The 27,521-nt window shown below is 44.6% G+C and overlaps 1 protein-coding gene across 1 annotated transcript in view; it reads right to left on the bottom strand.

The window, feature by feature from the left end:
* Positions 1 to 3,703: 3,703 nt before the first annotated feature.
* The window catches only part of acsbg2 (acyl-CoA synthetase bubblegum family member 2), a 74,082-nt gene continuing 50,264 nt past the window's right edge, over positions 3,704 to 27,521 (bottom strand). Inside the window, exons 9-15 of the mRNA XM_084310519.1 lie at positions 20,953 to 21,129; positions 17,235 to 17,416; positions 14,693 to 14,935; positions 11,766 to 11,983; positions 10,983 to 11,122; positions 7,136 to 7,382; positions 3,704 to 5,983 (exon numbers count right to left, since the gene is read on the bottom strand). Of these exons, the coding sequence (XP_084166645.1) occupies positions 5,865 to 5,983; positions 7,136 to 7,382; positions 10,983 to 11,122; positions 11,766 to 11,983; positions 14,693 to 14,935; positions 17,235 to 17,416; positions 20,953 to 21,129 (1,326 nt within the window). The 3' untranslated portion in view covers positions 3,704 to 5,864. The remainder of the gene's footprint in view (positions 5,984 to 7,135; positions 7,383 to 10,982; positions 11,123 to 11,765; positions 11,984 to 14,692; positions 14,936 to 17,234; positions 17,417 to 20,952; positions 21,130 to 27,521) is intronic.

The following is a 27,521-nucleotide window of genomic DNA, read 5'->3' as shown; positions in this document are numbered from 1 at the left end:
CGAGCCATATGCAGATTCTGCCTAGTTCCGAGCTGAGGGTTTTTTCAACCTGTAACTTGTTCTTGTCAGAGACCAGCAGGGCTGAGTCGTCCGCAAACAGGAACAAGTTGCAGTCACAAGCTGACGACATGTCATTTGCATAAATTAGGAACAGTAGCGGTCCTAGTATGCTTCCTTGTGGAACACCACAGCTCACTGTGAGGGGGGGGGATAGGGTACCGTTTACCTCCACCATCTGTTCCCTCCCCTCAAGGTAGGATTGCATCCAGCTCACTGATAGACTATCAAAACCAATTGCTTTTAGCTTGTCAATCAGAATGGAGTGATTGACCGTGTCAAAGGCCTTTTGTAGGTCCAGCATGACCATGCCGCAGTATTTGCCTGCGTCCACCTCTTGTTTGATGTGGTCATTCAAATAGATCAAAATCAAAATAACGTGTTATTGCTGGCCTGGCGTTTTATTTCCTGGATGAAGTATTGGGATGAAGAGGTGCCTTCAGACAGGTTACATTATGTAATTTAACCAAAACACACGCCAGAGGGACACTTCAGAAATAGTAAAAGGCACTCATAAGGAGCACACCCTGATTAGGGCGTGTCTATCAACTGTAATCTCTGAGGGAAGATGCTAGATGCCGCCTGCTCGGGGAAACGTTCTTCCCACCTGTGGTTAGGCTATGTCTGCTTCAATCTTGATGCATAAACCATTTTTCCTGTGTAACATAATTAAAAATATATATAACGGATGGTATCGTGAAGCGCAGTCACAAAGGGCTGGGGTGAGTAGCGGTGCTATGGGTTAAATTAACTCATCCTCAAAAGACACAGACACGTTACAAAGCAGTATATCGGTCTGTGCTGTTGCGCGCGGCATGGGAGACCTGTGTTCGCAACTCCCTCGGGGCATCGAAGTTTGAGGTGCCGTTGTCACAACCGTTACAATGGTGTCGTGACCCGGATGCCTTGGGTGGAGTGGACTGAGTTTAAGGAGGGTGAGTGTAGGGGCGGCTAGGTGGTGTAGTGGGCAAGGCACTCGCCACCAGTGTGGAGACGCTAGGATTCGCGTGTTCGAATCCAGCTCTCCACATTGTTTTCAGTTTAGCTGGTCGTCCGCAGTAATACACATTGGCCGTATTACGGGGAGGGAAACTGAAGGGTGGGGATCGGGCGTTGTGAACAAGCGACTCCTACAAGTCGGTTGGTGCGCCTGCGCAGTAGAATCAGGAAGTGTCGGGGGCAGCGTGAGCCTCCCACGCGTTACTCCTCGACACTGAGAGATCGAGCTGCGCAGGTGAAAAGATGCGACTGCTGTTACCTCAAGTACCGGAGGGGACTTGTGCTATGTATGACTTAGTCCACATTGCAGCCGGCTTGTGGGAGGCAAGAAACAGCGTTCGTGACAGGGGAGGGTTGAATTGGATGATACGAAATTGGGATGGGAGAAAAATATAGAAAAAAATGGGAGAAAAAGTGGATCAAAAAAAAAAGGAGGGTGAGTGTAACGGATGGTATCGTGAAGCGCAGTCACGAAGGGCTGGGGTGAGTAGCGGTGCTATGGGTTAAACTCACTCTCATCCTCAAAAGACACATAGACACGTTACAAAGCAGTGAGTTCACTTCTTGGTATAGCGGTCTGTGCTGTTGCACGCGGCGTGGGAGACCCGTGTTCGAAACTCCCTCAGGGCATCGAAGTTTGAGGTGACGTTGTCACAACCGTTACATATATATATAAGAATAATAATATTATATTATATAATAATTCCCACTGCCTATTTGAACTGGTTCTGAACTGTTCTGATTTAGGTTGGAATTCTCCTTTAACCTCTGTGTAGGCTCCAGGAGGTTTCCCTCAAAATAAAATAGTTACAGATCGATGATGATCATCTAATGGTAATGTGCAAATCACTGATGTGATTACTGTTACTATTCGCTTAATTTGCACCCAAACTCCATAGAAATTAAATATGCAATTATATAATACAACCGATTCACGTCAATTCAGATTGTAATTCCAACTGGATTATCAACATATCAACCAGTATTGTGTGAAATTAGTTATTTTTATGCTTATCTCAGTCAAAATCTCATTTCCCTCTCAAATGTGTCAGAGTAATCCACCATGTAGCTAATTCCCCCGCAATAAAGATGATGTAATCTGATTATTGCTTTTACACAAACAGATTACAAGTAATTAACATTTTGCAATCAGATTATTGGGATAATCTAATATCATTTATCACACTACATCCAAGCCTGGCAAGCAATGTCAATCTGCACTTCTGAATACATAGAGACTAGTCAATAACTGTTCAATGCACACACAGTATTAACCTTACATTTTAAAAGGGGACATATTAGTTTTGCCTATAGTCTTTGAAATACATGAAATATTATTTAGGCACTGGGGGAAATTACATAGGTACTCCTTGCCTTTTGTGCAGGGTTTGAGGTCTTCATAATTATCGCTTGTTGTGGGGACACAAGCAATAAATCAGCTGTGTTTTTTGTAGCCAGGAACACTGCCTGTCTAATGTACGGTTTGTATGTTTTTCTTTTTACTCTTGAGTGTGGGGTAGCCATATGCAGGCAGGGATGGAAATTATTAATAAAACATTTGCTGTGCCCTTACACCCATCAAAAATGTGGTCAATACAAAGGAATAAAAACTGGGAAATTAATTTCATTTGTATCATTATTTTCATTTCAATCATTTTAATTCAATTTAGCCTCTTAACTGGCGCCCCCAAAAGTGGCAATTTTTAAACTTTAACTTGAGGACTGCATACTTTTTTTGCAAACCAAAATACTATACTTTATTCGTATAGCACATGCATGCGCCTGGTCTCTTTGGAAAGATAACATTCCGCAGTTTCTAATACAATAAAGAAAGAAATTTTACTTTTAGTGCTAATGAAATAGAGTAACATAGGTCTGAACTTGAGTTGAACTTGAATTTGTGTACTCATGTTTTTCTGTAGTAGTTGCAATATCCAAACCTGGGTCCATAGCCTGAAGTCCTGTGTACATGTCCAACAAATTTAATAAAAACCTGTTCAGAAATGAGTGATTAGCAGCGATTTTGGTAAAAAGGGAGAATAAAAAAAGCTCTGCAGTAAACCATTTCCTCATTGACTTCAATGCATTCGGCGGAAATGTCTCAGCTGTTTTCGCTCGTGACCTTTCACCTAGATCCCTGATTCACTCATCCCCGCATGGGGTAGCATTGGAAAGTCACACTCATTGGTTACAACCCTTTCCAATCATTTTCGAGATCGCCAAATGATTGACGGAGGTAGAGCCTCGGGAGTGGTATTCGAAAAAATAAAAAGTCTGCTAAAGACTTTGGCGCACGCCTCACATATCGGCATCAAACTCGAGAACCGTTGAACGGATTTTGTCGCCTGTAACGGGAATCGACAGGCAACAAATAGGGCTTTAATTCTATATATATCTTGTATTAAAAAATATGCACACCTGAGCCGCTAGAGGTCGCCAAATTGGCGTGTGATGCCGGCGGGCAAATCGTCTTTAAAACGTCCTGGCCGCGTCAGTGCCAGTTAAGAGGTTTTAAAGGAGTTCAAAACACATTCCGCAGATTTAAGGAAGTTGTATAAAATATACAGAATATGTATATGAATCCACAGAGAGACAATAGAACGTCCAAGTATTAGAGTATAGACCTTTTATTTTATAGCCAGGTCACACACACACACACACACACACAAGGAACATTCCGCTTTCTGTAGACTTTGGGCAGGGCTGCAGTAGGAACAGCCAGTCTTTCTCCAGCAATGACATGCATATTTCCCCTCCGCCTTCACACCCAGTTACTCCTGGAAACAAAGGCTGTCCAAACTCAAGTGTATTCAGGGTCGGGTAAAACCAGTATTTCCTCTAGGGGTAGTGAACTCTCACGGTCTTGTATTCATCCGTTAAGACTGAATCGCCTCCATCCGCGTGTACAAACAGCCTTGGGACTGACAACATCGCAGGAACTCAAAGACCCCAAAGATTCGCCACCTAAGTTGTGGCCTCACAGCAGTTGGAGTAGTGAGTGACGAATACTTAAGACACCAGAGAACCCCCCCCCCCCCCCATAAATACTACCACCGTCATGTCCTGGTTAAAACATGTGTAGATGGATACCTAGGCTACATAATGTGCATTCCCTCTTGGCTTACAGTATTAAGTTTCCCCTTCTCCCTGACCGACGACTCTCTAGGTTCTCTGTGGGTTGGAGCGACCCATACCAGCATTCACTTTGCGATATAACGATGTTATCGTACATGAAATAATAATAAAAGACTTATGTACAATTAATACGGTATATACAGGATTCAGTTCTTTGGATTGCATTCACACGACGGGTGACACTTTCACCTGCACTTTTCCGTCCTTGAATTCAAGTATTTCAAGTATTATTACTCTTGATTAATCAGTGGGAGATTTCTTCAAGGAGGAACGGACCCACCCCAAGCCCTGCCCTCTTTTCCTCTATCCTCCAATCACAGCATTTTAAATGGGAAAATGTTGTTGCTCATAGTAAGCAAACCTAGGCCACTGCACCGAAACCTGTCAGTTATTTTTACTTTCCGATACAGTTTGCTCAAATTATTTCATGTCGATGATTTTGACACCATCACTCTTCTCTGAAATAACGTTCAAAACAATAATAAAAAAAAAATAACCAAAAAGGACGACAAGAGATATAGGCAAAAAACATATTTACAGTATTTCACAAGTTCACAGCAATTCTACACACAGAAGAATTGTTATAAAACATTCCAATAGGACCAGGCAATTTGTGTAGGGCTGTAGGCTGTACTATGTCATCACATATAACATCAGAATACATACATATTATTCATTGGTTACAAAAAGAGTACTGCAATATATATGGCTTGAATGACACAGTTTCACAGTTTTGAAAGGAAAAGAGATACGATTTAGATTCATTTCTAAAACTTGCATTGATCCCTGCCGTCTTAGAGATAATTATTGTCTGTTTAGAGGGAAGACCTAACTCACTTTCCTTCAAAGCTGTGAAACCTGACAACGACAAAAGAACAACAAAAACAAGAATACAATAATAATAAATAGGACAATGATATGTTTCCTCAGCGTGTTCTTTCCCTCCATCAATTCACTTAAAATTCCCCTTCCTCTGTCGACAACGGATGTGAAATCTAATCTTGATATCGAGTTTTTTTTAAGAGGAACAATAGCTTCACATCCAAACCGTATTAGGCCTCCCCAAGTAAAAATGAAATCGACTTTGGCAGAAATAATGAACAATAAATAAACCTGAAGAGTAAACATCTCCTGAAAATATTACCCCCAAAATTCTACCACGTCCTATAGACCTTTTTGGATTCTTCCTGAAGCCTCTCAAATTATCACAGTACAATTAACAAACGCCTCTTTCTTTTGACTCAAGGCTGTGGCTATGCTTCATCTATTGGATATTATTGTTCTTCACCACAATAATACAAATAAATAAATTCAGCTTATCAATAACTTCTTCAAAAATCATCAAGACAATATTTTATAATGGCTTCTTACGGGTTATTCCTTGCTTCATCTGTTTTCTTTCTATTTTGTTGTACAACACCCACAAATGTAAACAGAAACCCAACAACCAAAGCGGAAAGCTAGCAAACTCTTTTCTTTTCTCCTTTTTCCACAGGAGAAACAAAGCAACAGAAGTGGTTGAGAGATATATGAAGGGTGTCCAGAGAGTGTGTTTGAGAATGGGAGCGTGGGTGTGCGTGGGTGTGCGTGGGTGTGTATATGCGTGCATGTGTGTTTCCAGGTCTTCAGCAGTGGCTTTGAAGGGGTCCATTGTTGGGACGAATGAGCAACTCTTATTTGGGGGGCAGGGGGTTGTCAGGGGTGCTGGGGGTCACGACTTCTTTGTAGAAGTTCTCAATCTGCTCTTTATACATCTTCATCACCACCGGCCTCTTCAGCTTCATGGTGGGGCCTGGGTGAGAGCGGGACACACACACACACACACACACACAACAGGATCCAGTTAGATATCTGTAGGGCTACCCCCTTTTTAGAAAACCTCTCCTGTCCACACAAACTGACCGGAGCTCTCCGTGGTTCTGACTTACAAAGAAAATACTGCGTTTTCAGAAATATCCATATACAAGGACCATTGGTCATGATGTTAGCGTTTTCCTAAAAGCTCCATTTTAGCTCTGTGTCACCCATCCACAGGTATACAGACAAATCCACCCTGGAAGGCGTTTTCAAAAAGCTCTGTTTTCAGTGACTGGAGGCCAAAATGAAAATACTATGTTTTCAAAAATATCAAACATGTGGACCAAGACTTTTGTTGGCTAATTTGTTCTTTTTTATGCTTTCCCCATGCTGAATAAGTTACTAAATGGAAAATGATAAGAACGTCTCTGGTAAGCATGTGAATAAAAAAGAGGTATTTATGCGTGTTTACGTGTGTGAAACACAATTTTGCAGATTTTTAAATGTATTAGTTGACTAATTCTATGACCATTAGTGGACTAAGAATTTCTTTAGTGGAGGAAACAGCCCTAGATGAGGTCTGCTGCTTCAGTATAGAACAGAGGAAGGAGAGGTTCACTCCACGTTCTCTCCAAGTAGACAATGACCTTTTCTCCACTTCATGCCTCTGCCTGAGCTGACAAATTAAATATAAAAGAAAGAAAAATACATGCAATTTCTCAATATATCACTATGGCTAGTTTAACGATATGGCAGAATAAAAAAGCAGACACGTTCCACACTGAGTCGGAGAGATCAACACCGGACTCAACTAAATCCCTGGGGCTTGTTGTTTGGAAACACAAAACAAATAGCTTTTTTCCTTTAACTTTCAACCATTCCTCAGCTTCCATCTCCAATATTCAACTGTAACTATACACATCTCCAATGGACGCAGGATGCAACAACAAATGTCCAAGAAATGGCATGAAGAACGTCCATCAAAATAAAAGTGCAACGAATGATTTTCGATTAGTATTCGAATAGTTCCCAGTGACTATTCAATAGCAATTTTGCGCCTAGATTTGAGACAATATTGATGCCCACTCCCTCCTGTAACCAACCTTCCCCTCTCTCTCCCTCTCCCCCATCTCCCCCTCCCACTCACCCAGCTCTCCTCCGGTGATGGAGAAGTCCTGGTCCAGGACGATCCACTTCTGGATGCACTGGGCGTTGGAGTTGGCGTTCTCATTGACGCGGTTGATGCCCTCTTGGATGGCGGCATGCACGGTGCGGTCGCGGCCCCCGGCGATCTCAGAGACCCGCGTTGCTCCGCTTCCCATCTTCTTGCACAGATCCAGAGCCTCCGGCGTCAGCTCATCCTCCGCAGCTCCTGTCTCCCCGTTCACCTGGCACTGCGGAGAGAGACCGTGGAGGTTAGGAGTATATCCCGACTATCTGGTCCCTTTCCAAACAATATTTATTCATTAGATTGATGTATTAGATACATAGATAATTGTATTATCAGAATAATTCTGTTGCTAGTCGAACCCATTTCCTGTCAGCTATTGCAATATTATATACACACCCCCCCCCCCCCCTCTTGCATGGTATTGGACAAGGGGATAGGAAGAGAATCGACTTCAGTATATATTTTTAATTATGGTATTATATTCCCACTATTATTTATATTTTATTATTATTATTATTATTATTATTATTATTATTATTATTATTATTATTATTATTATTATTATTATTATTATTATTATTATTATTATTATTATTATTATTGCCTCTTCCAAGGCAGTACATCTCAGCCGTGCTATTATTTTGAAAATGAGAATGTAAAACACGTCTAGGAAAATGAACAAGAGTCTAGACTGTCTTGTAGTTTGATCAACAGTCCACCAGGTGGCTCTCTTTGACATGAAATTGCATGAAGAGCCAGTGGCACAACCCTCATTCTGCTATCATTAGTCAAGAGGGCTGTTCAGTCTCTTTCTGAGATGAGACCAAAAAGGGGACCAGAGATAAAATGTCGACTACAATGTTTACAAATAAAAAAGAGTAGGAGTTACATCTGATATATTATCACTAATGAGTTACATCTGACACATTATCACTTACGAGTTACATCGGACACATTATCACTTACGAGTTACATCTGATAACACAGTGTCAGATATTGCCCAAGTGTGCACGTGCGCGCGCGTGTGTGTGATAACAACCTTATCAGAGCATGTCATAACATACTCTTGTCTAAACCAAGGGCTTGCAAAGTGCATGTTGTTTTTGGAACAGTTTACGGCCAGGAAGAGATACAGAGACAGGGCATTTAAGAGCCATGAACGACAGGGGAGCCTGTATTCAATAACAACATTAAAATAACCAATTGAGAGTAATATATGGTGTACACAGTACATGTTAGTATTATAAACCCATGTTTTAACATGTTGTATCAGGAGGATCCTTTTGTGATGAATTTACGATATTGTGACATTGTTTCACATATTCTGTCATCTATATGAATGATAACTGCATACTCAGATTTCTCTCAAAATGAAATCTTAAAAATGTTCAAGGAGTTTTGGGTTTGATATCACACTTTACATTGTCATGCAGTTCAATGCGATGAACAGTAATTGTGCACGTTGTTGTGAACAGGTGTTGTGATATATATATATCCGGAGATTCCAGATCATTATCATGACATTCATTTCTTTCACACGGCCCCTCTGTAGTGGTGTCTCTCCAGGGAAGAGTTTACTGGGCCACGGGGCCTGGCATGGCTGCTTGGCTCAGCCTCATTAACATACTTTGAATACACACACACTCGGAGCCAGCAGACAGAAGCAGAGCAGACATGAGGAGAGGGGCAGGCTGAATGGATGCCATCCAAAAGGTGACAGTCCAGTTATGATATGAGGGAAATTATGTACCGGTATACAAAGTGTTAACTAATTATCCATTCTTTATTTTAGTCTTTTATCTTTATTTGTTTCAACTTTGTGCATCGCAAAGTCATTGTGAATGAGGACAACGTCAGTGATCCGTCTAGATTTAAATAAAAGGTGTATTTTCACAGTTGCTGCGGGCGTTGTTCTCTGCATGCAGAACTAGATCCTTCAGACCCAGGAGCAGCTGATGTTTCAAATGTCTTGGGAGTAAAAAACGAAACGTATAATAAACTGACGTGGAGAACACAGCGGTTTCTTCGTTCTAATTCTTTCTATGGCTGCACTTATCTCTGGCGTCTGGTAATTTAAACATATTTCTACACTTTGCGGTCCCTCTTTATCACGTCATTGATAACACAAGGAAGTTCAGAGCTAGCAGGGGGGTGGTTCTGGGACGCTGGAACTAACCACTGAGCCTTCCCAAGGTGAAGCTAAACCAGGTTCATATCCTATTCCCTACCCCTACACCCCTTACCCTAAACCCCTTAACCTAAACCAGGTTCATATCCTATTCCCTGCCCCTAAACCCCTTACCCTACTGCTGCATACTTCTTTTGCAAAGCTTAGCTTTATACTTATAGCACATGCATACGCCTGGTCTCTTTTGAAAGTTTACATTCTGAAGTTACTAATGCAAAAAAGGAAATTCACTTTTAGTGCTAATGAAATAGAGTAACAGAGGTCTGAACTTGAGTTGAACTTGTGTACTCACATTCTTCTGTAGCGATTACAATTATAAATTTTTTAAACAAACAAAAATTGGTATAAGCTGGAAAACACAGTGGTTCCATAGCCTGAAGTCTTATGTAGTACAGGTCCAAAGTGTGATTCCTTCTCGTTTTCGCTCGTCAACTTTCATCTACTACCTGTATCTGCACCCCCCCCCCCACCACGTGGGATATCGTTGGAAATCTACACTCATTGGCTACAAGCGGATGATTGGCAGTTCTGGAGCGTCTGGAGTCCGGGTTGGTCATCTGACACACGGCGTGTAAAAAGACGCTGGCCTGACATATCGTCATGTAACTCGAGAACTGGAGAATTATCCAACGTCATTCCTACAGAGATATTATTAGTATTGTTATTATTATAGAGACATTTATTATACAAGTATTATTTATCATCTGGTGCCACCTAGTGGGTGTTTACCGGAACGTGCGTCTGAGATTGTGGACAGGTGAGGCCTCAGCGTCAGCGCGACGCGCTATTTAAGCAACACTTATAGCCATAAATCTGACTGGCTAACGGTACGTTGCATTGTATGGGCCGATTATATACGCAATTCTCATTCATATGGATAGCACGTGCATGTGGCTAATAAATGCCGTTTTCTTTCCTTTGTATAGGTAAATTATCTGACAACTACTACTAATAACTAACTGACAACTACCGCTAATGACTAATTGACAACTGCTGACGCTAAATGCTACTAACTACTGACTAAAGCTACTAGCTAACTGCTGGCTAATTGACCACCTGGTGGCTGTTTGCAAATCAGAGTTGTTTGAGTGTTTGGACATGATGTCCGAATAATTACCATTCTAGCAAAGTCGGAATTGTTTCCTTTGGTCCCTACAGTTGATCGCCTGCACCCTTCCAAAGGGGAGGTCTAGTTGACACATTGATGGTGACTGCTAGATATTTGGACAATTATTTACCGGAGGCGCACCGCCAAAAGATGGAGGGAACGCAGAGAAAAGTACCCGCGTGGGATATTGAACCAACGTCGCGGTGGTGCCGAGACGGAGGGATACACGCGACGCTGTACATCAGGAGGACGCAGTCAACTCAAGGGAAGTGCAAACGCTGTGATGACTGTTTTCTGTGTGGAATCGCCGAATTGCTAACACTGCTAGCTGCTTGCTAACCAGGGGAGGAAGTGGGTGAGGTGGCGTTCGAGCGGCAACAAACAGATCTTTCGATAATATGTTCGGCAAAAAATGCAGCCCAAGCCACTAGACACTCGCAAAATGCCGTGACTTTGTTGCACAGGCATGACGGCCCGAGAATGGGCCATTGCAAGTTAAGAGGTTGGTCTCATGTGATCCTGCCTACCTTGACGGTGAGCAGCATGGACAGGAACTTCCTCTTGTCTCCGATCAGCATGGCGTTGCTGATGAGGGGCACGGCCTCCTTCACAGCGTCCTCGATGGGCACAGGAGGAATGTTCTCACCGCCAGCTGTGATGATGAGCTCTGGAACCAAAATACACACACAGGGTAAACGACAGAGGCACAGAACCTCACAAGAACTGTAGCGAGTTCCCTTGAGGTGCATCTTCTCTGGGAGAAATTACGTTTTTCTTTTGTGCGAGTTGTATTCAGATGTACTGTATATGCACATCTTGTAGACTGTGGGTTCTGTCTGTCTCTCTGTGTGTGTGTGTGTGTGTGTGTGTGTATGCGCATCAGACAATGCTCTTTGTGTCTCTTAATTGTTGTTAAACCCATGTTGTTTTTAACCATGTCATACCAGTATATGTATGTATAATTTACATACAATTTATCAATCTCATTTATGATTTATTTATTCCAAGAACCAACTCAGGGTAGTAGTGCCACATAGTGATTTCAGTCACTGACCTCTAGGAGGCACTGCAGGCTTCACTGAGCCTCAGCTAAAATGGTAATACATCAGACTATTGATCCTTTTTTCCATCCCAACATCATTTTGTAGGCAAAACCTCCGAGGCCAAGCCGTGTGTTTTGGGGAGATACTCCAGGGACGTTTACCAACAGAAGTGCTTGCTGGTCGTCAAGGCGGTCTCTCTCCAAAAGATGCAGAGTTTTGCAACAAACAATTAAAGAGTCCATTAAGTGTTCAGGCACAGCAGCCTACCTTTGATGCGTCCGGTGATGAAGAGGAAGCCGTTCTGGTCGTGCTTCCCCAGGTCTCCAGAGTGCAGCCAGCCGTCGGCGTCCAGAGCCTCCTCAGTCTTCTCGGCCATGTTCAGGTAGCCCATGAAGACGTGGCGCCCCCAGAAACAGATCTCTCCGATCCCCTCCCCGTCTTGGTTGTGGAGCTTCGTCTGGCAGCCTGGGATCTCCTTCCCACAGCTGGGGGGGGGGGGGGGGTCAAAACCATTATTAGCATTAACCTCTTAAGCCTGAGCGGACTGACAATGACATCACGCCATAAATCCATCTCTACAGAATGTATGAATTAATCTTGCGTTTATTTTTCAAATGTAGACAAGAGTAAAGACCCTAACCATGTCAAAACAGCAGTCATAGTGTATATTTTCAGCACTACGTTTGTTTACCAATGGTTTTAGTGTTATTAGTGAAATATGAGTTATAGAAATCTTAGGGCATCGAGTCGGAAAAAGGCGAGGATTGATGCAAGGATTTGGCGCAACCTAACTTGAGTGTAGTCTTTTGAGAGAAGAGACCCAGGGCTTTTGATGGGCTTTCGAAAAGAAAAGAAAAAACTACACTTTCCAGCTTATGCCAGCCCCTGTCAATCATCTGACTTCTTTTTCAGTTTATTTTTTCCTCTTTATTTTCGGGATCATATCTCACGGCGGGAACTAACCTGAACGTTATTGCCATAAATTAGAATGGAGTTGGTTTCTCTACCTTTCTGTGAACATCTAGCAAAAAACGGCGTTGCAATCTGATGCAAAATGGCGGAGAAATTTACATTATAAAAAAGTAACTGTACTTACAGTAGATTTCATTCACGGTTTTTGCTGCACGCCTGGTGATACTAAATCCAGATTGGCCCGATCCATAGATGTGCGACTTGGCCATAATAAGGTCATTTATAGGCCTGATATTCTATATTCTATAATCATATTTCAAATTGCATGTGTCCGGATGGCAGAATTCAGTACTGTATCTACAAAACATTCTGTTTAATCATCTTCCCTTTATTCATTTGCTTAGATTTCTTGTACACGTGATCTCAAGAAGGTGCTGAATGAGCTCAGTTTTCATGTCCAGTTTCATCATGATACGATACGATATCGATTCTTTGGACAACGATACGATATTTGCCGATATCACAAAGTCTCTCACGATACAATACGATACGATTAGATTCAGGTGCCTGCGATCGATATGAGATGATATCATATGCCCATTTAACACAATCAGTTATGAGACTCGCCACAGGATTTTCAAAATAAGAGTATCGATATGAATCGATCTTATTACATCGCATCGATCCGATTCGATCGTTGATAATTACATCGATGTATCGATCTGGATCGATGTATCGTCCCACCCCTAGTTAAGACGTGTTTTGAAGAAATAATAGGTTTTCTTCTAAATGGTGGTTCTTAACTTTTATTCAAAAAGGTCTATACAAATGTGAAGCAGGAAAATAAATAATTGTTGCTGTATGTAAAATTCTCATTTAACACTTTAAGTGCCGGAAACGTGTTTAGGCGTCTTTCCTAGCCATGCTCAAGTTGCCTAGGACGTAACTCGTCTTTGATATCAATATTTCAAAAATCTGTGATCGGAATCATATTTCCCCTCTGCAGCCTTCACACACAGTTCTGAGCTCCTCTCAATCCTCTAGCGGTTCAAGAGCGCCATCTGGTGGCCAATCGGCAGATCGCCCAACAGGAAGTCATGTGGATGAAGTGGTGATCACCCATATTACTTCCGGGCACTCGCTATAGGTCCCGGGACTCGAGCTCGACACAATACATAGCGATCCGTTGCCAATAACTCGATAAACAACATGATTTGGACGTATATACTATTATACAACCTGGAAATGGACCGGGTATTTCGACATCCCATAATGGAAAACTGTCTACCCCACGCTGATCGCCCAACGGCCCGAGGAGACTGGGGTGAGTTTTAGCGTGTAATATTACCGTGTTTGATACTAACTGATCTGATGAACATATGACCCACATTAGATGAATGGTATAACGCTGCCCATGGAATTATAAACGCCCCCTCGCCCATCCGGTCAACATCAGATGACGTGTAGTAACTTCCAGAAGTACATCCAGTTGGAATTTTTTATATCGTGCCGATTGCTATCAAACTGTATTTCATCATCAATATAATGCATTTGAGGGCTATAAATCACGTTCTGGAGAAAGCTGCAGAAAGAGATGAAAACATACTTATACTTTAGACCATATTTTAGTATGAATATGTGAATGAAAAAGTTTAACGTTGCTACACCATGAACAATACATATAGGACCTTGAATGGGCCCTAATACTGGCAATCTAGCAATAGAATTTAAAAAGTTATAGCCCTGCAAAGAAGGGGAACTTCTCCATGTTAAATAGAGCTGGCAACGGATGGTATATCATGAATTTAGCCTTAGGCAATCAAAGTGTTAAATTAAAACACTGAAATGGTCTATACAAGTATGTGATCTGTTCAAGTTCAAGTTTCTTTATTAGTTGTCATACAAAAATACAGAATACTTTTATAGCAAATGCTTTTTCCTGTTTTGCTCCTGAGAGTGTGCTAGATAAAAAATAGATAAAGTATAAAATAGAAAGTCAAAAGTACGTAAACAAAAGTGTTCAATATACATATATATACAATACAATCTGGACTAGGGATGTCCTGATACATATACCAGTATCTCATGCACTCTTAAAACTACTCCGATACAACTACTCAGTGCCATGTTTGTTCAGGAAAACACTAAATGAAATTATATAATATATTATATTAATATCATTATATTATAATAAAAAATAAATAAATAAATTTGGTATTGTGACATCCCTAAACAATATGAAATGAGTGTTATAAAAAACGGTCCCTGAGCAGGTGGTGTACCTGGTGAGTCTGAAGGCGTCGGGCAGAGAGATGGTGTGCGGTCCGGTACTTTCACTCATGCCGTACAGCTCGTAGACGGGGATGTCCAGGCTGAGGAAGAACTCCAGCGTGTCCTTGGTGATGGGGGCAGCGCCCGTGTAGCACTTGTTGCAGCGGTCCAGGCCCAGGGCCTTACGCACCTTCTTAAACACCAGCTTCTTGGCCACACGGTACTCCAGTGGTGTGCGTCCGACCGCTCCGTTCCTGGGGGGGGGGGGGGGTTAGGGTGAGTGACTGTATCTGGGCAGTACCTGACTTCCCTATGCTGAAGAATTATGAGTCTGCTTGACGGATAAAGGCCGACCCACAACGCAGAACAAAATATACAAAAAAAAAAGAAAACAATGTTGATCGGTACTCTAAAAGTCACAACAAAAATTACTGCACATGCACGGCAGAAACAAAGCAACGGGTGCACTTAAATCTCAAACAGCTTCAATTACCCCTTCTCTAAAACACAGATTTAACCCTTTCACTACCACACTACAAATGAATGAATGAATGAAAACTTTATTTAACAGATTGCAGTATGGGTACAATACAGTATGGCTCAATACACACAATTGTTAAGGGGATGCAGACCAAAAAAAGACGTTTGTCTTGTTTACATCAGGGTCCCCCATTTTCAATTCATAGTGACATTTATGACATACACAACATACATGACATCATGACATTTATGGCATAGGGACATACATGACATACAGGTATATAGTACTGTTACATTTGTGACATATACGATATGCAAATATACAGTACTGTTACCCATAGATCCTAACAGAGAATATATACATATGATGGGGAGGAGACTGTACATTAGGAGGGGGTGGGTGGGTGAGAGAAAAAATATACATACGGTGGGGAGAAGATATATACATACGGTGGGGAGGAGACTGTCTATTAGGAGGGGGTGGGGGGGGGGGGGGGTTTGGACATTTACGGTGGCCAGTTTCGAATTGCAGCCTCCCATATGTGCTCTTTAAGAGCGGTTTTGAATGTGGGTAGGGATTCACATCTTTTTACGGCTGTGGGTAGGGCGTTCCACATTGTTGTGGCATAATTGCTAAATGTGTTTAGTCCCTTGTTTGTGCCGAATCTGGGTTGCACATGATATGTGGAACTCCCTCTGGTGTTGTGGGCGTGGTATTCACTGACCTTTGGGAAGTATTTCGACATGTACATGGGTACCTGTGTGGTGTAGTGTATCTTGTAGACCAGGCCCATTGCAAGTTGCTGTACAATGTCGTCTACTCTAAGCCATTCTAGGTAGTCAAAGTGGGCAGGGGTGAGGTGGGTTCTAGGAGTAAGGTCAAGTAGTAGTCTGACCAGTTTGTTTTGTGATGTTTGTAATCTTGTTTTTAGCGCATTTGAAGTGCTTTGGTACCGTTTACCTCCACCATCTGTTCTCTCCCCTCCAGGTAGGATTGCATCCAACTCACTGATAGACTATCAAAACCAATTGCTTTTAGCTTGTCAATCACGGTAGTGCGGTAGTGAAAGGGTTAACCTTCTGTAGTGTAGTTGTGAAAGGGTTAACCCTTTGTCGTGTGGCAGTGAAAGGGTTAACCTTCTGTATTGTCTCAGTGAAAGGGTTAACCATTTGGTAGTGTGGTAGTGAAAGGGTTAAGGGAGGGGGCGGTGTAAACAAGGAAGGTGCTTCTACCAAATGTTGCTCACTATGGAGTCTCCTTCACGAGGCTAAGTGGAGCAGACAGCATTAGTCAGCTTCTCCTAACCCTCTCAGTCAACTCAATCAATACGGCAATATGTGTTGTGTACATTATACGTACATGAGTAGGGCCGTCACTTGGCCCCTTGCTAAATACTTCACCTATAAACATGACATGTTGCTCAGTCTGTCTGAGGCTCTAGTCTAGGCCATCCCCATCATGTGTGTTACTGGTATGTACTGGTTCATCATGTGTGTTACTGGTATGTACTGGTTCATCATGTGTGTTACTGGTATATGGTTCATCATGTGTGTTACTGGTATGTATTGGTTTATCATGTGTTACTGGTGTGTACTGGTTTATCATGTGTTACTGGTATGTACTGGTTCATCATGTGTGTTACTGGTATGTATTGGTTCATCATGTGTGTTACTGGTATGTACTGGTTCATCATGTGTGTTACTGGTATGTACTGGTTCATCATGTGTGTTACTGGTATATGTACTGGTTCATCATGTGTGTTACTGGTATATGTACTGGTTCATCATGTGTTACTGGTATATGTACTGGTTCATCATGTGTGTTACTGGTATATGGTTCATCATGTGTGTTACTGGTATGTACTGGTTTATCATGTGTGTTACTGGTATGTACTGGTTCATCATGTGTGTTACTGGTATGTACTGGTTCATCATGTGTGTTACTGGTATGTACTGGTTCATCATGTGTGTTACTGGTATGTACTGGTTCATCATGTGTTACTGGTATGTACTGGTTCATCATGTGTGTTACTGGTATGTACTGGTTCATCATGTGTTACTGGTGGTACATACTGGTTCATCTTGGTGAGGTTGGTCTGCAGCCCCACATCCTTCGCCCAGGCAGCCACCTTCCTGCGCACAGTGGAGGACTTGGCGCCGACGGACTTCATCTTCTCCTGCATCTTCTCCCAGACGCGGGGCACGCCCATGAAGGCCGTGGGACGCACCTCCCTCAAGGTGTTCACTAGAGAGCCCTGGGGACACAAGAGATGGAACATTTGGATACGTTTAGCCAAAACCGCCTCACAGCACTGTGAGATTTGCTAAATACTTAATAAAACATACAGGTAAATGCAATTTTTGGAAGACAATTTGTTACTTTCAGTGTGATTACTGGAGTGATTACTACTAGTAGTCGTTACTAGTTTAGTGTGATCTGGGACACTGGGAAGCAGATTGTGAAATTAATAGAAGGGCTAACTGCCCTCCCATTTAAAATTAGAATTTTTTTATTTAACATTTTACCAGGTTCCAATGATAAGTTTGATTTTCATACAAAATAAGTTTGCTTTTAGCAGAAGTGACCTAACCATGAGTGACAGCCCTAACCATGAGTGACAGCCCTAACCATGAGTGACAGCCCTAACCATGAGTGACAGCCCTAACCATGAGTGACAACCCTAACCATGAGTGTATCGTTCTTAGCATGGACCCTGATGTAAACAAGATGAAAGTCTTTCTCTGGTCTGCATCCCCTTAACAATTGTGTGTATTGAGCCGTACTGTATTGTACCCATTCTGCAATCTGTTAATAAAATGTTCAATCAATCAATCAATGAAGCGTAGGTAGCCCATGTGGGGAACAAAAACAAACCCCCAACCCTGGCAGTGTTGGCATCTTCTTGCTCTTCCCAACGAGCTAAAACCACACACTACAAATAACTACAAACTCCACATACAGTTTTGAGAATACCTCTGATGTAGTTCTGATTCTACACATCAGCGACTACAACGTGATGTGACCGGTTACACCAACACTACTGTCTGTTCACTGAAACAGTCTGGTTTCATAGAAAGGTCGTGCCTAATACATTTGAATCTAATCTAATCTCAAACACCGGACACCTAACCTTAGTAACAAAGATGCCTTTCTCTAGTTTGTGCCGATGTGCCCTCCCAGGGTATCGCTTTAATTCCTGCCAGGGGGATTCTCCTAATCTGCTTGCTTCTAAGTGGATTACACAGTTGGTTTGTGCTAATAACCAGATTAAGTTTCAAGTTTCAAGTTTCTTTAATAGTTGTCATACAGAAGTACAGAATACTTTTATACAAAATGCTTCTTACTGTTACGCTCCAGAGACTGTGCTAGACAAGATAAGTATGAAATAAAATAGTATAGCATGTAAAATAGAAGTAAAAATAGAGGTCCGTCACAGTGTTCAGTATAGACATATGTACAATGTTCGATGCAGAATAGAAGTAACTGAGTTACCATACAATATACAATATACTATGCAATGTACTAATATACAATACTATATAGTGCAAAGCAGAAATGGGATGAGGTACAATTTACAGTAAGGTGTACGAGTTGTAGTGCAAATCCTTTACCAATAAATATAAAGTGTGTTTAGGTGATCTAAAGTGTGGAGAGTGGGTGCTGCAGTGTGTTGTTTGTTTAAAGTGAGTGTGTGCGTGTGGATGTGTGTGCTGTGTGCATTTGATGGTTGTTGCATAGTGTTTATTGTTCGTTGAGCAGCCTGATGGCCTGGGGATAGAAGCTTCTTCTGAGTCTTTCTGTGCTCACCTTGAGATATTTTGCAAAACGGATATTTCCAGGCTCTGTTTAAAAAAATATCCTCATCCACACGGCAGGGTTTTCCAAAAAAACTCCATCCAGACGCAAATGCAGAAACACATATACATTGCTCCAACAAGCATACCGGGCCAGTAGGTGGCGATAACAGCGATATCTCAAATACCATAGAACAACAGTCTGAGCATGCGTAGTGAGCAGATTTTCATTGGTGGCAAAACATTTAAAGTAAAATAATGTCACAGAAAATCTGAACAAGAGCCAACATACTTTGTAAGATTTTACAGTTTGTTAAATACATGCTTTCAATTTTTGTGGCGAGTGATGTTTCTTTGTTGTTAGCTTATTCTCGCCACATCATTAGTAGTGGAAGCAAATTAATCTGTCCACACTGAATTAAACCCTCTACTTTTCTTTTTTATTTATTTATCCATGGTTAACTTAATGGGGGGTCCGAAGATTAGCCACCTGCAGATGGCAGGGAGAGGCGCCATCTGAGAGTCGTGTGACGTATATATATAAAAATTGCTGTTATTTATTTCCATATTATTATTAATTTTCAAACTTACAGAGCAACTGCAGAGTGGCTGAAGAGCTGCATGCGGCTCGCCGAGCCCTGCAGATATGCGTTTAACGTGGCTACACGGATCCACTGAAACGGATATTTTGAAAAATCTTCACTTTAAAATGTGTTTTCGAAAAAAAAATCTCCGTTTATGTTTCCGAAAATGTAATTTACGTGTGGATGAAAGGCCCAAATGTGGAAGAAAATGTGCGTTTGGCAAAATATCCGGATTTGTGTGGACATGCCCTTAGGGGAGGATACATGGGGATCCATGAGAACACATGACCACATAGGGACATCAAGGTAGCATCTCACTCACATTCTGTTCCCCTGGAAGGAGACTGTATACAGAGGATACAGAGCGTGTTGATTGGATTAGATTGGATAGATAGATGGATGACAAGCTTCCGTGATTTTATTTATATTTATAATATATTTTGATATTTTTTAGGGCATTTTGAGCTTTTATCGATAGACAGTTAGAGAGAGAAATCTGGTGAAGAGATGGGGGAGGACATGCAACACATGTCCTGGGCCGGATTCAAACCCAGGACGTTGCGATTACGCATCATGCGTCCAGTTACCTCAAGCTGTTGGCATTATGACACGTTGGGACCTATATATAACTGTAGATTTGTATATTATTGTATATATTACTCATTGATCTCCATTACATCAAGGGGGGCTGTTGTATATGAGCATTTAATTTATGTAAAGTTGTGGGGAAAAAAGTCAGCACACCGTCTGCACCGAAAGGGCTATCGACAGGCAACAAATGGGGCTTTAATTCGATATATATATTGTATTACAATATATATATATATGGGCCCTTGCAAGGACATAAATTAAATGTAGTAGAAAAGACTCACGCACATCCAAAGTATAGTCACGGGTGCTTGACTCAAATAGATATGTAAAGTTGTGGGAAAAAAGTCAGCACACCGTCTGCAGTGTTCCCAAGTTTAATATAATTTAACACAACGTTTCGGCCTGTGGCCTTTTTCAAGTTTTAACACAAGTTTCAAAAAGGCCACAGGCCGAAACGTTGTGTTAAATTATATTAAACTACTAACTACTACAGAAAAACTTGAGTAACAAGTTGTTCTACAACTCAAGTTCAGACCTATGTTACTCTATTTCATTACCACTAAAGTAAACTAAAATGGCCAATTTTGGGGGCGCCTGTTAAGAGGCTAAAACATGAGAAATTAACTTTATTGAAAGAGTGTGCCTTTGCATGTAAACAGTACTCTCCACTTTGTTTTAGTCTGTATCTTCCAGGCTTGCCAGCACTACACAGAACCAAAGGTTGTTCTGAATAGCAGCACTTGGAAGACAATGATCCACACTGCTCCTGACCTTGAGAAGAACACTACGTTATGAGGACAATGACCAACACTGCACCTCACCTTGAGGGCATCTGGCTGGGCAAAGAACGTGACTCCTCCCACTTTCATGGTGACCCAGATGTCGACCATCTGGGCAGCGATGTGGCTGAGCGGCAGGTAGCTGACCACCACCTCCTGGGACTTGGTGGCATCTGTCAGACGCACATGGCGGCCGGTGGCGAATGCTGTCCATGTCACCTACAGGGAGAGAGATAGAGATGGAGAGATAGAGAGAGAGAGTTGTGGTTAATGTCCAGTTGCATTAACGGTGTCCCACCCGGCCGATGCTTGAGAGCGAATCGACTCGGCGGGTGGCAGTATGGACGGATGAGAGCTATACTGCTGCAGGATGGTATTTAGTGGCGGCCAGTGTTATGGCTCAGCTGACTATTTTCCTGTCCACATTAGCGTCGGGTAGTGGGGCTACAGGACCAGCCGACGCTGAAAACATTTTGCATGTTTGTGGTGTTATAGAGATCTTGACTCAGTCGCAAGCTATAACTGCGGGGAGGATTAGGATGCTATCAACGTTTGTTAATAGGCATATCTGGTTGGAGCAATCTCCTCTTGGGGAAGAAGATTTTCTCTCCTCACGGCTCCTTTTTCCACAGAAGGACTTTTTGGTCGTTCTGTGGAGGCGCAGGCGGTTGTTGCGGTTGTTGATCTGGGTCCCACACCGCCTCACGCTATGCAGCCAGAGGTTGGAGCACGGCCTCGTCAGCGACTGTAGCGAGGCCCTCGACAGGCGGCCATGTTTCCCCCGCCAGTGGTACCCTGGGCGGAGAGTCAACAGGGGCCCACAAGGCCGACAGCCTTGGCGGCCGAGGGATCGGCCATTTTGGGTGTACTCGGCTTGGGAAATACAAGCCGTCGTCATTCTGCCGCGAACAGCCCGCTCCCCGTTCACTCCTCTCTCCGTTACCCACGGAAGCAGGGCTCTGATCGTTTTCCTTTGGCTGCGGGCCGCGAACCTTCTTTGAAGCGCATGCGGCCCCACTTTTCGCTTCTCATGGGGACAGGGGCTGACACCCAGTTGATGGCTGAGTGACGGGACTCCCCTCCCCCTTGATGTGGGCTTACGGGTCCTCAGGGGGTGCATCTGTCGGGCCTCGCGTCCGCTCTACCCCATATCTCGGTATGGCTTAAGAGCGGGACGCGATGCCAATACGAAATATAACGACAGGTTATGTATATAACCTAGTTATATGAGTACTGGCTAAGCGTCCCGCTCTTAGCGTGCCCTGAGTTCCCTTGGGGAATCTTTTCTTGGAAACGATTTTTTCCGAGGAAGAGTGAGTGGTGACCACGCCTAGTACTTTATAGTACGCCCTAAAGGGGCGGGGCCTGGCAGGTGGTGGGTGTATTTTGGTTTTATTCGTTGATGGAGTACAATAGGTACATGAGATGAGGTATATCTCGGTATGGCTTAAGAGCGGGACGCTTAGCCAGTACTCATATAACTAGGTTATATACATCGTTCTAAATAGCAGCACTTAAAGAGTATAGGGCTATAGAGCTCCCAAAGAGCTTTCCCTTCCGTGGCAGGAGGAAACCCCCACAAACACAGGGAGAACATGCGGACCCTACCCCCCAGAGAGTTCCACCCCAGGACCATCGTACTGTGCGTGAGGTAACAGTGTTAACGTTAGGTTATGACTATAACCAAGTTCTGTTAGTTAGGGGCGATGCTTGGCATCGCTACTGCACTATCTCGCGTACGTGCACGCGTACTGAATAAACCACAAATGTACCTCTAATACCAGTATTAGTCTGACCACACCCCTCATCAGCTTACCTTCATAAGCAGGTGTGTGGTCACCTGCTCTCCTCCTTCCCAAGCTTTCACCACAAGGTGAGGACAAGGGCTGCAGCGGCGTCCGATGCCAAGCATCGCCCCTAACTAACAGAACTTGGTTATAGTCATAACCTAACGTTCTGTATCGTTAGTGGCTTAGCTTGGCATCGCTACTGCACAAGGGAGGCCAAGCGGAGCCACTTGGCTGACAAATACACCCCGCTGACAGCCCCCCAAAACCATCAGAACAGGGAGGGCCGAGCCCCCCCGACCCCCCCTAATGGAGGGTAGCCCCCCTATTAGGGACGTCACGGGAGGGCGACGGACCCGACCGTGCGAAGAGGCACTCAAGCAACTCAACGCACAGGGTGAGCAGACCGTGGCTTGACCCCACGACTACACACACGCACAACCCGCATGCCACCCGGGAACGAACGGAGGAACAACCTCGTTACTGCCCCCAGAATCACGGGGTCAAGGGCAAACCCAACCCCGTGGCAAGGCCGTAGCAGCGGAGCACGAAGGAAGACCCAGACCCACCAAAAGGACTGGACTCCCTGGAATGGGGGCCCGGAGAAGTCCATGATGCCAGCATCAAGACCCCACCAGGTGGGCACGTAGTGCCCCGCCCCCCACATCGCCAGCGTATTCGGACAAAGGCCCCTCAGTTACTGCACCTGGTATTCCCAGGCGGAACCAACCAGGCCAGAACCTGCCCAGCTTCCGAGATCGGACGAGACCGGGCGTGTTCAGGTCGGTATGGCCGTAAGCCGAGCGGGCCCCGTCCCCCCAATAGTACACCGCCTGGCACACTGACCCTGCAGAATAGGCAGTCAGCATGGCCGTAAGCACACAAAAAAGGTTAACCAACGGAAGCAGGCAGCGCACCGGGGAAAAACCAGGCAACAGGCTGTTAACCCTAGCCTGGAGACTGCGGACGAGACAGGCGCCAGAGGGGACAGCTGAACACAGCCGCCCCGGCGGAAGGAGCGTAAGCTGGCGGTGTTGCATGACCAAGCCTCCATTTAACAACCCCCACCCAGAGGGGTCGAGGCAGAGAAGGCTGACACGATTGGCAGACGTCATGAACGTGCAGGGGCACCCTCAAACGGTGAACCCGGGAGTTGACACTGCTCCAACACACCAGGGAATCAACCACCTCGGTGTTACCCAATGCGGTGGTTGTTCCTATAACCCCTCAAGAAAAAACTCCAAAACACACCTGCGGGTATACACCGGCTATACCGCAGTACAAGTGTTTCAGTTTCCAAAAAGGGTTAACCCAGGCCTACGGGTCGCAAACATCACTTCGGACCGGGCCTGGCGGTACGGGAAGCACAGGGTCACCAGAGGAGGTCAAAAAACCACCCCCACAGGCCCCTCTTCGCCATGCGTGAGAGAGGAGCGAAAAATAATGGAGAACCAGCCCCTAAGCACATCGTACCTGGTATTCCCCGGCGGTCTCCCAACCAAGTACTAACCAGGACCAACCTGTGTAGCGGCCGAGATCCGACGAGATCGAGCGCGTACAGAATGGCATGGCTGTAAGCCATGACGACAGTGCTGAGTAAAAACATACCCAACCAGGGTCTCCATAGCGCTTAACCCTGTGACACCCAGACCGACCTGGCATTTTTCCCCCTGAAAAAAGCCCAAGTCCCTCAGGGTACCAGAACAGCAGATCTGCATCCCCGGCGGACAACGGGTTCAACTGATCTGGACCAGCGTGACCAGAACCAGTCCCGTGCCCTAACCACGCCGACATGCCTACTCCAGGAGAAGGGCAGATATGCGTGTTGATCTTAACATGAAAAGAAGGCGCCACCCAGACGTCGGGACGAACCGCGCCTGGTGGCCCACCCCAAGGGCGTGAGACCCCACTACATATGTTCAGATCCATCCCGTCATCATCCCCCAGACATGAACGAGAATCCGTCGACAACCCACCCAGGTCATGGGATGTGGTCGCCGGAAGAGGAAAAACCCCCATCTCAGTTGCTTTATAAAAACGCTGTTTCAACCACAAGCAACTAAGGCGTGCCAGTCAATCGCCTGTTTACAGCGAGCTAGCACTATACGTGCGTCGGGACACACCCCCATCAATGAACAGGCTATTTAGACCTGTCATTGAATCCCCAAGGCGCCCAGGGGAACGACAAGAGGGGTGTGACACTCCCTAACTCCAACACTTCTGGAATAGAAAGAAGGAAGCATCAACAGTATGTATCCCAGTCTACACAGCCGGGGTAAAAAATGTTCACATTTTTACATCCCACCACCCTCCCATAGGAAAGAGACGGGGATCCCCAGAGAGACTTCCCACGCGAGCTGTACAGATTGAAAAGAATATATTGCACCTTGAGCCATGTAAAAAACTGGTTTTAGGGCCTCCGGGGAAGAGGCACCGAACCCATACACACTCAATAAACGAATTGAATCGAATATACATACAATAGAAAAGGACCCTTCTAGAGGGTCCACTCACTTTGACAATCTGAGGAGGAAGGCTCTGTACTCTGATGGAGGCTTCCTCACATGGAAGAAGGAGTCCGAACTCACAGAAGGCCTGAGTAGGCGCTTGGTGAGGAGGAGCCCTGACCACCCCCCCTGAAAACAGATCCATCACATGGACCTGAACAGCACACGGAAGTCCTACCAACAGAGACGCGCACGGTGACGTACTCTATGGCGGGGGAATTCCTGCGGTGCACACGCCCAATATACCAGGCCGTGGGACCAGGAACTCCCTCCCCCCCCCCCCCCCCCCCCCCCCCGTAACGTGCCGAACCGCCACGTGACGGGAACCTTGAAGGACAGGGGGTGTACCCCTGACCGACAGAACAATGGGGAGAGGAAAGGTTACCAGTTCACCCCTTTACGACCCCACACCCATGATACGACGTAACGACAAAAAGAGAATATGACACAGTCATAGTCAGCTCTATGAAGCGTTTCACAGCTCCACACAGCGCACGAGCTAACCTGCTATCTGATTTTTACTAAGGAAAAACACAGAATAGAGAGGGCTCTAAGAACCCCGGTCCAACATACACATGTGCTTCTGTGGCCAGTACAACCCAGTTGTAGGTCACATGACACACACAACCCATCATCACCTACAAAAAATGGCAAAAACACTCAACAGAGGAACGCCGTTTTTTTCACAATGAGAGAATACATCATTCTTGATTAGTATCGACCACAGGCCTTGCTAAGCACACATGACAGCAACCAAACCAATTTCCCTATAGGAAATAAGTTTCTCCAGCAGATTTAGCACAACCTCAGCAATCAAGCTGAGAGTTACATCGTATCCCTACCACACAAAAGACACAATTAATGCACAACATGTCTGATAGGAGGTGATAAAGTCCCCAGGGAACCGGGGGGGGAAACACAATCCTCCTATTTTACCCTCAATACGGCCAGTTAAAACAGGAAAACCTGTTAATGTGTGAACTCACTGTTCATTGTCATTACAGTCTGAGAAAGAACATTCTTTTACTCACTCGTCACCAAGCATAGCTTCATAGGTTAGTTGCCTTAGTAGTGAGTACACGGTACACATAAACACCATGATGTTTCTCACACAACAACCAGATCAATACATCACGACCTGCACGGAGAAGCTAACTGCCAGTGACAAAAACAGCTCACACACAACCCGCAACGTATCTCAAATGCATTGCAACAACACACGTTTTGGGAAAAAACACCGTTATTCACAATACATTTAGCAAGGTAAAACCAGAAGACGTGTTATGAGGTCTGGCCAACCCCGTACCTGCCCGGAACGCAGATCAGCGAAGTGCAGTCACAAGCCACCGTAGAACACAGCCGTCCCGTGTTGTTCGATCCGGGCAGCGTCGCCGCTCCACCAGTCGCTACAGTCCTCTTTGTTGACGCAATCCCCGTCTAGGCTCAGGCAGGGTCGACGAACATCCCCTGTCAAGGATGACGTCGTGGTCAAGAGTGTAAAACATGTTAAAATCAAAGCACGTTCAACAGAATAGCATCAAGCTAACGGCTGCTCCAACCGTTCGGGTGCTATTGCTTCCGCTCGCGAGACGCCGATCTACGACGCACGCGATCAGGAGCGAGCTCCCGGCGGCGCGCGAGAAGCCAAGCTACCCCGCGCCAGGCCACCGACCGGCTAACCGTAAGCTATGAACATGTAAACAATGACATAACACTCACCCAGACAGGCCGCCGTTCTGAACCCTCCTCACTTTTTAAGAGAAAAGAGAAAACAAGACGTCAACACCGCTTCACAACGGTGACATTAACACGTCCGGCGGAATCAGCACAGTACCAACTGGCCTGTATAGCTGACTTTGAACATGAATCTGCCGCTATCGCACATTACATGCACATATCCCCTCGTGAAGGAATACTCTCATTTGGATATGAAAGATGGGGTCTTAACACGGTGACAGAGAGAATCCACTCGTCCAGAACACACAGGGATCACCAGTGTCAATGGTCGCGGCCCACTAGTTAAAACTATAATGGTCGCCAGACCAAGGCCTTCTGTCGCCTAGACGGCTAAACAAAGGACCCTAGCCTGGGGCCGGTTTCCATAAACTTTGTCTAGTAGCCCCCATAGCACTAACAGACAAGTGGAGCCCGCCAGCAAACACTACTCACCCAACCTGGAACGCACCGCTCCTCACAACAGCGGCATGTCCGACAGTTCAGCTGTGGCCTGACAGGTTTCACCCCAACAAACACAGCAAGGAACTGCAGTTGAGAAGCATGCAGCGGCGTGCTCCCAATACGAAAACCGGTGGAGGGT

This window comes from Notolepis coatsorum (genome assembly GCF_963971535.1).
Source record: "Notolepis coatsorum genome assembly, chromosome: 3".
Lineage (NCBI taxonomy): Eukaryota > Metazoa > Chordata > Actinopteri > Aulopiformes > Paralepididae > Notolepis > Notolepis coatsorum.
Note: the sequence above shows the minus strand (reverse complement) of the source record. Positions and strands in the feature narration are given on the sequence as shown.